Source organism: Lethenteron reissneri, chromosome 26 (assembly GCF_015708825.2).
Source record: "Lethenteron reissneri isolate LAM-NWPU_2019-01 chromosome 26, ASM1570882v1, whole genome shotgun sequence".
Taxonomy (NCBI): Eukaryota; Metazoa; Chordata; class Hyperoartia; order Petromyzontiformes; family Petromyzontidae; genus Lethenteron; species Lethenteron reissneri.
In genome coordinates this window covers 865,483-877,829 of record NC_083804.1, presented here as the reverse complement: position 1 = coordinate 877,829, position 12,347 = coordinate 865,483, and the positions used below count along the sequence as shown (strand labels likewise).

The 12,347-nt window shown below is 55.5% G+C and overlaps 1 protein-coding gene across 2 annotated transcripts in view; it reads left to right on the top strand.

The window, feature by feature from the left end:
• Nucleotides 1–12,347, top strand: part of LOC133347444 (myomesin-2-like) — a 48,209-nt gene that overhangs the window by 16,117 nt on the left and 19,745 nt on the right. Inside the window, exons 15-27 of one of the 2 annotated variants that reach the window (XM_061559699.1) lie at nucleotides 263–446; nucleotides 1,003–1,177; nucleotides 1,308–1,429; nucleotides 2,649–2,666; nucleotides 4,348–4,544; nucleotides 5,110–5,236; nucleotides 5,752–5,942; nucleotides 7,290–7,404; nucleotides 8,111–8,267; nucleotides 8,655–8,761; nucleotides 10,332–10,376; nucleotides 11,366–11,502; nucleotides 12,153–12,297. In XM_061559699.1, coding sequence (XP_061415683.1) covers nucleotides 263–446; nucleotides 1,003–1,177; nucleotides 1,308–1,429; nucleotides 2,649–2,666; nucleotides 4,348–4,544; nucleotides 5,110–5,236; nucleotides 5,752–5,942; nucleotides 7,290–7,404; nucleotides 8,111–8,267; nucleotides 8,655–8,761; nucleotides 10,332–10,376; nucleotides 11,366–11,502; nucleotides 12,153–12,297 — 1,720 coding nt within the window. The remainder of the gene's footprint in view (nucleotides 1–262; nucleotides 447–1,002; nucleotides 1,178–1,307; nucleotides 1,430–2,648; nucleotides 2,667–4,347; nucleotides 4,545–5,109; nucleotides 5,237–5,751; nucleotides 5,943–7,289; nucleotides 7,405–8,110; nucleotides 8,268–8,654; nucleotides 8,762–10,331; nucleotides 10,377–11,365; nucleotides 11,503–12,152; nucleotides 12,298–12,347) is intronic. The other variant, XM_061559700.1, reaches the window with a different exon arrangement.

Below are 12,347 nucleotides of genomic sequence, written 5' to 3'. Positions count from 1 at the left end.
TTATGAATGAAAAGACACAAATTCGCTCGTTTTCTCATTTAAAATAGGTAAATTTCAAAATATCACTGTCCTGGTCACAAAAGTTTGTGGGGAATAATAGCCATTTTCTCTATTTCTAGGCATAAGCAATTGCGAAATAACACTTATTACCCAGGAATAAAAATTGTGTTACATAGTGTAATGGCGAGACGGAGAAGCAAGGGTGGTGCATGGACGGCGTGGAGGCCGACTGACTGCGCGTGCCCCTGGCCCTCCCCTCCAGATGGTGGGCTCGTCGGGCCTGTGGCAGCGCGAGAACCTGGAGATGCCGCTCAAGTCTCCGCGCTACGCCACCTTCAGCCTGGACGCGGGCGAGGCCTACCACTTCCGCGTGCGTGCCAGCAACTCGTGCGGGATCAGCGAGCCCTCGGAGGCCACAGGCCCCGTCAGCGTTGGGGACCGGCTGGGTGAGTGCGGGCCCACCGCGCGCGATGTGGCTCTCCCGGTGTTTGTTTGTGGTTATTTGTTTATTTCATTCAACCCCGATAAGAGCTCTAGGGACCGGGAGAGTCTCGGTTGCCAGCGGCGCCTGGCTGCCCCTGTATCGTGCTCCGCTCGGATGGAGAGTCGTGGCCTTGCCCCTCGACTCCGCGCGTGTGCACACTCCATGAGCGCGCACGGTCCGTGCTGTCTCCCACGTTGCGCCCTATTCCCACCGTGGCTCTCTCCACAGCCTATGCTGCCGATCTTTGTCTTTTGCCACCATCGTTGTCGTCGTGTTGTTCGTTCTCTCCGGCGTTTTCCTCCACCGACGGCCATAGTCTCTTCGCAATTGGATTTTACTTCCGAGATGGAGCGCCGCTCTCGCTTCACTAGACGAGGGCAGCGGCCGCTGTAGCTCTGCTTGCTTCCTCTGCCGACGAGAAGCCGAGGCCGCCAGCCCGCACCGTGCGGCGAGGCCCAGGCCGGCGGCCTCCCTCTCCCCGCCACTGAAACTCGCTCCGCTTCGACTGCGAGCCGCAGATGTGCCCGGGGCACCGGCGCGGCCGCTGGCCACGCGCAACACCAAGACGTCGGTGCAGCTGGCGTGGGATGCCATCGAGACGGAGGGCGAGCTGCTTGGCTACTACGTGGACGCACGTGAAGAGGGCACTGGCGTCTGGGTGCCCTGCAACAACAAGCCCATCCAGGGCACCAGGTGCCACACACGCAGGGGCAGCACTCGTACGGTCACGTGTCCTCCTGCGCACGGGGGAACAAAAATACATCGGCCGACATACGTCGGTCGCTTGCGTGGCGGCTCTCAACTCGGCCTCGGTTCCCCGCAGGTTCATCGCGCAGGGGCTGACGACGGGGAAGCGCTACGAGTTCCGCGTGAAGGCCATCAACGCGGCCGGGCCGGGCCCCCACTCGCCCAGCTCGGAGCCGATCACCGTCTACTCGGCCATCAGTGAGCGCCACCCACTCCACCACCACCAACACCACGACCACCTCCACCATCAGCTGCTGCTGCTGCAAGCACTGTGGGTTATATTGCTTTTATTTAGTTGATAATTGATTATATTCGTTTAGAGGTAGAGATGTGTCATTGTCACGACTCTACAGCGCTGCTCACACCGCTGCTGAGAGGGGAGTTTGGTACTTGGCCTGCGATTTGGCCTTCGCATTAACGTCAACCAGGCACGTTGGAAGAGTTAGTATATCGACCTGCCGACAGACTGCCGATAGACTAACAGTGGTGTGCCCAGTTGTACTGCTGACAGTGGTAGGAGTCCTCTATCTTAGAAAAATGAACCTGAATATGTATGATCTCATCAGATCTCAGAAGCCAAGCAGACTTGGATATGAGATTGGAAATACCGTACAAGTTGTTGTAGGCATGGACTGCGAGGTAGCCAATACATGACAGCAATGGATTATGTGCAGAGCTTTCAATAATACCCCCTCATATGCGTGGTGGGTTGTCTCCGCGTACTCCTCCCACGCATCACGGCCAGAACACGAGCAGCCGTCCGTCATTGGCAGCCCTTTGACTAAGTCACGTGTAGATCGTCAACGCACCGCGAATGCGGCCCAGCTGTGAACGCACGTACTGCTCCTCGCTTGTTGTCCTCCCCCCCCACACCTCCCACTAGCACGGTAGGCTACGTACGGTCACAAAGAAGTTCGACATGCATCAGTGTTCTTCACTCGTTCTCACAGCCGGGGCCACTTTCGCCGATAAGACATCATGAGCGTGAGGGCCGCCACACATTTGAAACCACTGGGGGTTTGACCGCACGATGAGGATGATGATGGTGGGCGGTGTTTTCGCTCGCTGTGTATTGTCGGGGGCCCCACTAAAGGCCACCAGGGGCCACGAGTGACCGCCGGACCTTCCGATGAAGAACGCTTACATACATAAACATTCATCTTACATACATACACATTCATCTTACATACACACACATGCATCTTACACACACACACACACATTCATCTTACATACATACACACACATTCATCTTACATACACACATGCATCTTACACACACACACACACAATCATCTTACACACACACATTCATCTTACATACACACACATTCATCTTACACACACACACACACACGTTCATCGCCATCCTCTCCGCTATGTTGCGGTGTCATTGTAACATCCGTCTCTTTGCCAGGAGGTGGCATTCTGGACGGTAAGTCCTCCCGTCTACCACCATAAGCACCGCCAGTGCCCACCACCACCGTCACCGTCTAACCGCACGCCCGCCACTCGCGACGCCTTCCCCCGACGCCGCAGTGCGGACACAAACTCGCCGCCTGTCACGGCCGATGTGCCGTGGCCGTGTTGCTTTGCTCAAATCACGGGAGGAAAAGTTCGGTCACGAGAGCGCCATTGGGAGCCCCGTGCAGACATCATTGTGGTTGGGCCCTCCCCCATCACCTTTAATTGCAGACATTCTTTAAGAAAAGAGATAGGGATGTACTTAGATGAGAAAAATATAGCAACACTTAGTGAGAGGAGAGATGAAGACAAGATAGTGATGAGATCAATTAATGGGCTCGTTATGGTATAATTATCTGGTTGTGTTAGGATTTGACGATGAGCTGCTATTGGATGCACCCCCATTGTTCATGTATCGAGGGCTTCTTGAGCCGCTTGAAGCCCCACACTTTTACGTTGTGAGCGCCGAGCGCCACCACTGGAAGAACGTGACAGAGTGCCAACGGTGTCATCTGCACTATCGTTGTACGTGTGGCCTTATCACTTGTGTCAAGTCCACAGCTGTAACACACGGCCACACACTCTGAAGATCCGCCCACGGTATCTGGAGTCACTTTTATCACTGCTGGATAATTATTGCAATGCTGAATTCTCAGGAATATAAATATTAAAAACTACCCGCAAATGACACTTGTTAGTGCCAATAACCTTACCATTACGTGAGCATAATGAACACAAGCCGCGAGTAATTGATGATTACGTGCACAGAAAGATGAATGAGCACAATTGATGAATCAATAAGCGATCACTTCCATGTGCAACCTTCCTGCTGACTAAAGGAGTGACAATTGTAGTTTGCACTTTGTCCAGACTCCGCCCTTCCTGTCATTTCGTCATTTTAACAACTTCGCAAGCATAAAGCGATTCCTGAGAACCCAGTTTGCACGTTTTAATCACCGCGATGTAAGACTACTTTTTAAAACACAAAGTGCGCTCACCTCACCACGGCCTTCGTTTGCTTCAGTCACTCTGCTGCTGCTGCGTGCCTCGCACTCCTCCGAGCGATTCTCTCCTCCCACAGCCGCAGGGATCAGCCGTCTAGAACCAGCACGCCGGTTCTAGACGGCGGCGGTGGCCACCCTGCGGTCACCGCTGCGTGCCGCGTGGCCACGGCAGCAGCCGCTACGCGCGCTCCCAGTGTGCCCCTGTCACAGCGTCAAGTTCACTTGGCCGCAAGACGTGCGCTGATGTTTGTCCACGCAATCTGAGCACCTCCCCTCCCATCCTGCAAAACACGTGACACCCCCCACCCCCCACAGCGAATTGATGAGTTGTTATCATTCAGGGTCACGATTTACGTAATGTTCACCATCACATTGGTATTGTTCACCATGTGTTCTGCCTGGTTTGAGTCGCGTCCGTTGTACCATTATTCAAAGTGTAAAATTGTGTCGTCGTTTGTATGAATTGTGAATCGTCAATTGTCACGCGCACAATGTGACGCGTCCACCGTGAGATTAAGGATCGATTGAAATCTCCGAATCAATTGGACGACTCATACCTCGACGCGCTCCCCAACCTCCTTCACCTCCTCGCTAACGACATCTCCCACCCCCACCGCTCTCCACCTCTCGACCCCTCGCGCCGCTCAGCTCGCTCATCGCCGCCCAGCAGCCTCACGCTGCTGGCGAGCCGCAGCGACGCGATGCTGCTGGGCTGGAAGGCCCCGCACTTCAGCGGGGGCGCCGACGTGACGGGCTACTACGTGGACTTCCGCGAGGTGGACGGCGACGCCGTGGGGCCGTGGCGCGAGGCCAACGCGCGGCCCGTCCCCGAGCAGCTCCTCTGGGTGAGCGCCGTGGGCCGTCGTCGCCGCTGCTGCGCCACGTTTCGCCGTCGCTCCCTCGCGCTCTCGGGACGTGTCCCCGGGACGCGCAGCGAACCCCAGTGTGGTTCCTGAAGAAGATCTCAGCACGTGGAGTGAAACGTCGGACATCGTGCCGAGACAACGCGGGCGGTGGAATCCGAGCGCAGCGCAGAGACGAACAGCATGGTCCCAGTGGGACGGACTGTGGTTAAGGCAATGGGGGTTACATCGCGATCTCTCTCCCAAGTGTCTTCTGCGATCCGGAATTAGTGAGGACGCATCTCCATTTATTTATTGGCTCCGTCACGATCCGATGAAAGGCATCTCGTGCATTTCACCAATGCCCATATCTCGATAGTTTTTTTGTCAAGATTAACAATTGTAATTATTTTTAAAAAAGTGTTAGTATTTAAATGAACGTTGCGTCGTGTGGCAGCACGGTCGGAATGCGCGGGTGTCTAGGCTCGTGGCCCACAAGAGAGGGACGGCCTTGCCAGCCTGCTGCGTCGTCGCAACGCTCACTCGCCGTCCCTGCTCCGCTTCGCAGATCTCGCACCTGCAGGAGGGCGTCGAGTACCAGTTCCGCGTGCGCGCCGTCAACCTCGCCGGAGTGAGCCTCCCGTCGGTGGCCAGCGCGGGCTTCCTCTGCGAGGAGTGGACCATGCCTACGCCCGGTGCGGCACCACCCCCGTGACCCCCACTAGCAACTATGAGACCTCTATGACCCCCAAGACACCCCTTGTCTGACCGTAGGAAATTCTTATCTGACTCGAGCAAAATCCAGGAAAACCTGTCCCAGCAGCTTGCACTGTGACCCCAGAACGTCGATGTTCGGGCATGAGTCTTGTGGCTGTCTCGAGAGGGCGACGCGGCGTTAAGTCGATAACAACAACAACAACAACGGTAACGATAACAACAATAGCAACAATAACAACGATAACAACAACAACAACAACAACACCTCCAGCGGTGACGGCCGTGCCTGCGGCGACGACCAGGCGACGCACGCGGGAACTCCAGTCGCCCGCTGTGCACCACCGCTCGTTTGCGCTTTCACTTTAAAGTTTGTTTTAGCTATAATTGTGGGATGCTTTGATGTTGTCTGCCGGCCGAGTCGCCCTTGAAAAATAGATCCTTAGCTCGATGGGCTTTTCCCGGGAAATAAACTCCTGATTCTGACTTTTGTCAGGACCGTCGTACGATCTCATCGCCTCGGAGGTCCGCGAGGACTCGCTGCTGCTGCAGTGGCGGGCGCCGCTGTACGTGGGCGCGGGCGCCGTCACGGGCTACTGGGTGGACGTGTGCGAGGCGAGCTGCGTGCACAGCGAGAGCGCCTGGGCCACCGTCAACCAGCAGCTCGTGCAGCACAACCACATGCGGGTGAGCGGGACGCCGGCAGCTGGCCACGTGCGGACCCCCCACCCCCCCCCCCCACCTCGGAGTGACCCGCTCACTGTGCGGCGGCGAGGGGGCGCGGGGAGAGAGAGGGGCTCGGCACGTGAGGTCGATGGTTCACGGGTAAATACGGAGAATAAATAACGCCGTGGTTTTATTTTGTGGTGATCCGGCCGGGTGGCCCAGTAGGTAGAGTGAGCGGCTCGCCATCGGAAGGTTACAATCCTAGCTGGGGGTTGACTAAGCCCATCGGCCATCTGGGGTCGATAAAGTGAGTCAATACTTTGTGGGGAAGTCAACATTGGTGATCCTATGACTGTACTCGCACCCGCTATAGGAATGTGGAATTTCACCCATTGGTCCAGGGCTGGGAGATAATCACCACCTCGGTGCTAATTTGGGTAGAAATCATGTCAGCCCAGCACCTCTACGGAGCTGGCTCAGTGGTTTGACGCAGCCATTGTGAGCCCCTAACCACCTATACAAATGCACAGATTTAACAATATGGCTCAGCACTTTTCTCAGCATAACTCAGGTTTGTTTGAACGTTGTTTAGACTCAGCATTCTTAATTGAGTGTCAATGAATGGATCACACTCTCAGTACTTTGCGCACAACATGTGCTGAGCTGCTGATACATACGAGCTGAGCGATGTATGCCCCAGCCCTCGGAGGTGGTGGATAATTGTTATTTGCCCAGGATAACCTCCACTGAGTCTCAAGACTATTTGTCAGCAGGGTCCTGCTTTAGGACATTGACCAGTTCCACGAAGCACCGCCCAGCTCCGTGCGGGGAGGTCACGGGAGAACCCGGAGACAACTCATGACGCTTGCAACGGGATAACCGCTCGCAGCTCCGCACAGATGGATTCAATCCGTTGCTGCATTGCCATCTCCTGGCCACCTCGCTGCCAAACCCTGGTATTCCCAGGCAGTCTCCCATCTGAGCGCTAACCAGGCTCAGGCCTGCTGAGCCTCTGAGATCTGACGGGATCGGGCGCACTCAGGGTGGTTGCGTCCAGCGGTGCCGAGCGGCGTCACGGGGGTCGAGCAGCGCTTGGGGGGGGGGGGGGGGCGCCGCTCCGCGACCGCAGCGGCGACTCGCGAGCCCTCGGTGCGAGGAATACAAGTTGCTGTTGTTGTTGTTGCGCGAGGCCTGGATGGGGAGTTGGGCGCCGTGGCGATGCTGGGGAGGGAACCGTCGCGCCGTGAGCCTCTCTGGCCGCTCTTTGCTCGCTCACGAGGATTCCCGGAGTGGCCCCGAGGGGACCTCCTGGGAGGGCCCCTCGCTGAGTGGAGCGCGGTGCCGCCGCTGTCGCCGCTCTCCCCACAGGTGACGGGGCTGGAGGAGGGGAAGAGCTACGTGCTGCGCGTGCGAGCGGAGAACGCGGCGGGCGTCGGGAAGTCCTCGAATGTCACGGAGCCCATCCTCGCTCGGACGCCAGCCGGTGAGTGAGCGGCAGAGCAGAGTTCGATTCCTGCTCTCGGTCAACACCAGTGGCGATTATCATAACTGGTCATGGCTCCCCTTAGGTGGACTCTGCCTTCACTGAGTACTTGGTGCAGTGTGTTGATGATGATGGTGGTTCATCTTCTTGTTTCTTTCGGTAAAGTCACTTCCCTTCTACGTGACTTTACCGAAAGAAACAAGAAGATGAATCCCTGCAGTCACGAAAGCTTTAAATCGAAAGATGATGGTGGTGTTGATGATGTTGATGATGATGGTGGTGTTGATGATGATGGTGGTGTTGATGGTGATGATGATGGTGGTGTTGAAGAGGATGATGATGATGGTGGCGTTGATGATGATGGTGGTGTTGATGATGTTGATGATGATGATGGTCGTGTTGATGATGATGGTGGTGTTGATGATGTTGATGATGATGATGGTGGTGTTGATGATGGTGGTGTTGATGTTGATGATGATGGTGGTGTTGAAGATGTTGATGATGATTATGGTGATGTTGATGTTGATGATGATGGTGGTGTTGATGATGATGGTGGTGTTGATGATGTTGATGATGATGATGGTGGTGTTGATGATGGTGGTGTTGATGATGATGGTGGTGTTGATGATGATGGTGGTGTTGATGATGTTGATGTCTTTGATGACGGTGGCGGTCACGATGGCGGCGACGTTGGCCGTGTCTACAGGAACGAGCGAGATCGTCGCGGACGTGGACGACGACGGCAACATCTTCCTGGAGCTGTCGTGCGCAGAGCTGGACGAGAACTCCAAGTTCAAGTGGGCCAAGGAGTACGAGGAGCTCATCGACTCTGGGCGCGTGTCCGCTCGGACCGTGGGAGACAAGTACGTGCCTCGCCAGCCCCCACTCCCCCCCCCCCCCCACGACGAGCCTGTGCACGCGAGGGGCCGATGCGGCTGGGCCCACGCCCAACAGCGGCGGAGAGTCGCCGTACTCTCAGACTGAGGGCCCGCCCGTGGCTCCAGCGGCCTCCATCTCATTCGGTCCCATCCCCTCCTCCTTAGGTCCCACGCTCCGTATGAGGGTTCTTGAGTCATTCCTCGGGAGGGATCGTTCCCGTGGTTGAGGTGGTTTCCTCTTGCCTTCTGCGACGTGTCCTTTTGGGAGTGTTCCATCTGCCGGCTTTCATAGGCGCTGCTCACTCACAGCGCTTGCCCCAAGAGTCTGTTGAGGCCACATGGCGGGGGATCTTCATCTTGTGTGGCACACAGAGGCCGGCTGTACTTCGCCGACGCGACGGAGGAGGACCTGGGCGTCTACTCGTGCATCGTCACCGACACCGACGGCATCTCCTCCAGCTTCGTGCTCGACAAGGACGGTGGGCAAGCACGCGGGCGTGCGCGGGATGACGCGAGCGAGTGAGTGAGCGTGTGAGTGAGCGAGTAAATGAGTGAATGAGTGAGTGAGCGAGTGAGTGAGCGTGTGAGTGAGTGAGTGAGCGTGTGAGTGAGCAAGTGAGTGAGTGAGCGTGTGAGTAAGTGAGCGTGCGAGTGAGTGAGCGAGTGAGTGAGTGAGCGTGCGAGTGAGTGAGTGAGCGTGTGAGTGAGTGTATGAGCGAGTGAGTGAGCGAGCGAGTGAGTGAGTGTGTGAGCGTGTGAGTGAGCGAGCGTGTGAGTGAGTGAGTGTGTGAGCGTGTGAGTGAGTGAGTGTGTGAGCGTGTGAGTGAGTGTGTGAGTGAGTGAGTGAGCATGCGTGGGGTGACGTGAACGTGGGAGGCAGCGAGTGAGCGGGGTGACGTGAGCCAAGGGCGGTTTGAGGGATGCGTTGTTCATGCTGCAGATCATCATCATTGAGGTCACAGACAATCACCGTCTACATTATCATCGTCATTGAAAGCATCATAGTCATGGTGATCATCATCTTCATCATTGACAATATCTTTAGCAACATCTTCTTCATCATTGACAACATCATCATCATCATTGATATCATGCACCATGGATTTCCCTTGTTAAATAGCCAGGAAATTATCTAAAAGGCCCTCTCCCTGTAAGAGATCAATTACACACAACACTCAATGTCGTCATCATCGTGGCAACCATCAGCATAGTCTTTTAATCCGTTAATACATCATCATCTTGGATCCTGACAACTATTATGCATGTGTGCAGCTAGGGAACATATTGCTTGCATGTTTTAGCAGTGCCGATAATTCTGTGGTAATTATTTGATTGTCACTGCAAGTAAGAATGTCCGTTTGCAAGCTCGGCATTCTGTAGCACGTGCCCTGTCTGCAGTGCTGCCGCAGAGGGAAACGCAGTATCTCCATTAAACAGGCAACGTTATCAACATTTCAAAGATATTGAATGATTTATTTTACCAATAAGAGGGGGGATATTTTGGGCAAGGCGTCACTTTTCAGTTCTGTCCGTATGAAAAATGTCCAAATGAAAGTTAAATATTTGCTTAAATTCTGATCTAACGTGCATTCATAAAAGTATGTTTATTGAACCAGCTGAGAACTCACGAGACCAGGAGAGATTCATTTGCAAGCGTGACCTGGCTCACCAGAATAACCCAGCACTAACATAGAGTACAGCCATGAAGCAAATCTAAATCAAAGCAACAACAACCACATTCGCATTGCAGGAGAAATAATACAAAGTGACTGCACACATATCAATATAACAATAAAAAAACTTCTTCGAATGAAATTTGGCTCAGCCAATTACCGTTAAACTGTTTATAGTACAATTAAGACACAGACACATTAAACATACATAGGATGGTTATTGCAGTAGTATGTAGACAGACAAAGGCTTTGTGTAGTATAGACGTATAGACATTGTGTATAGACATTGTGTATAGACGTGGTACTTGGTATCCAACCCTAAACTCTCACGCCGCGTGCTTCTGGCCCTAACGCGTCGCGCGCGTTGCCCCCACAGAGCTGCAGCGCCTGAAAGAGATCAGCCACGAGCGCAAGCAGCCGAGTGAGTCCGGGGGAGCAGAGCGGCCGCCGCCACGATCCCCGCCTCGCACCACACGGCCCAGGCCCCCCCCCACCCCAGCGCCGTCACCGACACCGTCGCTGTCGGCAGCCCGGGGAGAGCGGCCGTGACCCCCGGGAACGCCGCGGAGCGGGAGGGGTAGCGAGGGGGAACGGAGCTCGTTCCCACCACGTCTCGGCCACACTCAGAGTAACTTCGTGCTCGCTTCCTCCACATGGCCCCAAGCCAGCGGTGTAAATTCTACATTTCTGTGACAGGGATCAGCCTGTTCACAGGGCACCACTGTAGATTCCCGGCTGTCGTTATGGCCGACTGCTGTATCTGGGGCTGGCCAACTGACAACCTCGTCTCTCCCCCTCCCATTGTGTCTGTCTCTCGTCACTCGGTTTATCAAACTGTCTGGAAATTATACTTCCGTGGGTCATGGGCTCCACTTAGAGATGTTAATCATCCTCTCAACCTCTCGGTGTGGTCACATTCCACTGACCAAACACTCTGCCACAGGACTATTTATAAAGATCAGGGGCTTCTATTTTTACTGCAAAGTCATATTGCAATATAACACAAGCCAAAGAAAACAATGTGCATGATCTGTCGGGGGCCGTGCCTGAGTGTGGTTGAGTGTGCAGTGTGTGGTTAAGTCTGGTGGAGCTTGGTTGATGGTATTTGAGTCAGGGTTGATTGTGTTTCAATTTGGTTGAGCATGGACGAGTGTTGCTCTGCGTGGCGAGGTGTGGGTGATTGTGGTTTCACAGGGTGACTGTGATTGACCGCGGTAGATTGTAGCTCGCTGTGGCTGAGCATGACACTGCTGAGCGCCCTGGCCGTGGTCGATGATGGTGGATGGTCGATGATGGTGGATGATGGTGGATGATGGTGTGTGATGGTGGATGATGGTGGTTGATGGTTTGTGATGGTAGTTGGTGTGTGATGGTGGATGGTGGTTGAGCGTTGGCGCCGTGTGCCTGCAGCCATCCCGCTGCTCAGCGAGCTGTCCGTGGAGCTCATGGAGAAGGGCCGCGTGCGCTTCTGGCTGCAGGCCGAGCGCCTGGGGCCCGACAGCACCGTGACCGTCGTCTTCAACGACAAGGAGCTGTCCAGCGGGGAGGTGCTGATTCGCCGAGACCCCCCACCCCCCGTCCCCACCACAACCACCACCGGTTCAGTTAGTGTGAACAACTGGGATGGGGAATTAATTCTTATTCGGTTGAACTCAGTCCCTGTCCGTTCTTACGCGCGCACAATATGGTGACACCCTCTTATTGTGCCGATTTGTTTTGGAAATGTGGGCGTCGCGCTTTAACAAAGACGACTCGGGGGCAATGATCTCCCTCGTCCAATCACGGGAGGCGCTGCCGTCGCTGTCATGGCCAGCAGGCTGGTGGCCCTGGCCGGTTCCCGTGCTTCTGTCCCCACAGCGGGGCGCGTGGCTACGTCACAGTTAGTCGAGTATACGGTGGGGTAGAGTGTTGGCACTCAGACCATTTCCAAAGATGTCTGGCCAGCTCGGCCAATTGCCCTCGAGTGGGGATGTCGAGATCTGCCTCAAATGGAGGCCGATTCTGCCCGCAGTGACGTGAGCGAGCAATTGCAGGGCTGCACCTTTACTTTTTAATCTGAGACCAGCGCCCTGGGGCCGCATGGCAAAGCTGCCGACGCAACGTGGAGCTTCCGCGCCTCCCGTCCTCTCCCTTCCTCGCCCCCCCCCCCCCCCCCCGGCTCGCGCCCCCACACCACCACGCCGCGCGGTCGAGGTAGAAGTACGAGGTGAAGGTGACGCGCTCGGAGGGCCTGGTGGAGATGTTCATGGAGGAGCTGACGCAGGAGGACGAGGGGACCTACACGGTGCAGATAGAGGACGGCCGAGCGTCGGGGCAGTCCAGCCTCGTGCTCATCGGAGACGGTGAGGCACATGCGTGACACTCACGAGACACGCATCGCACCGGCACATGC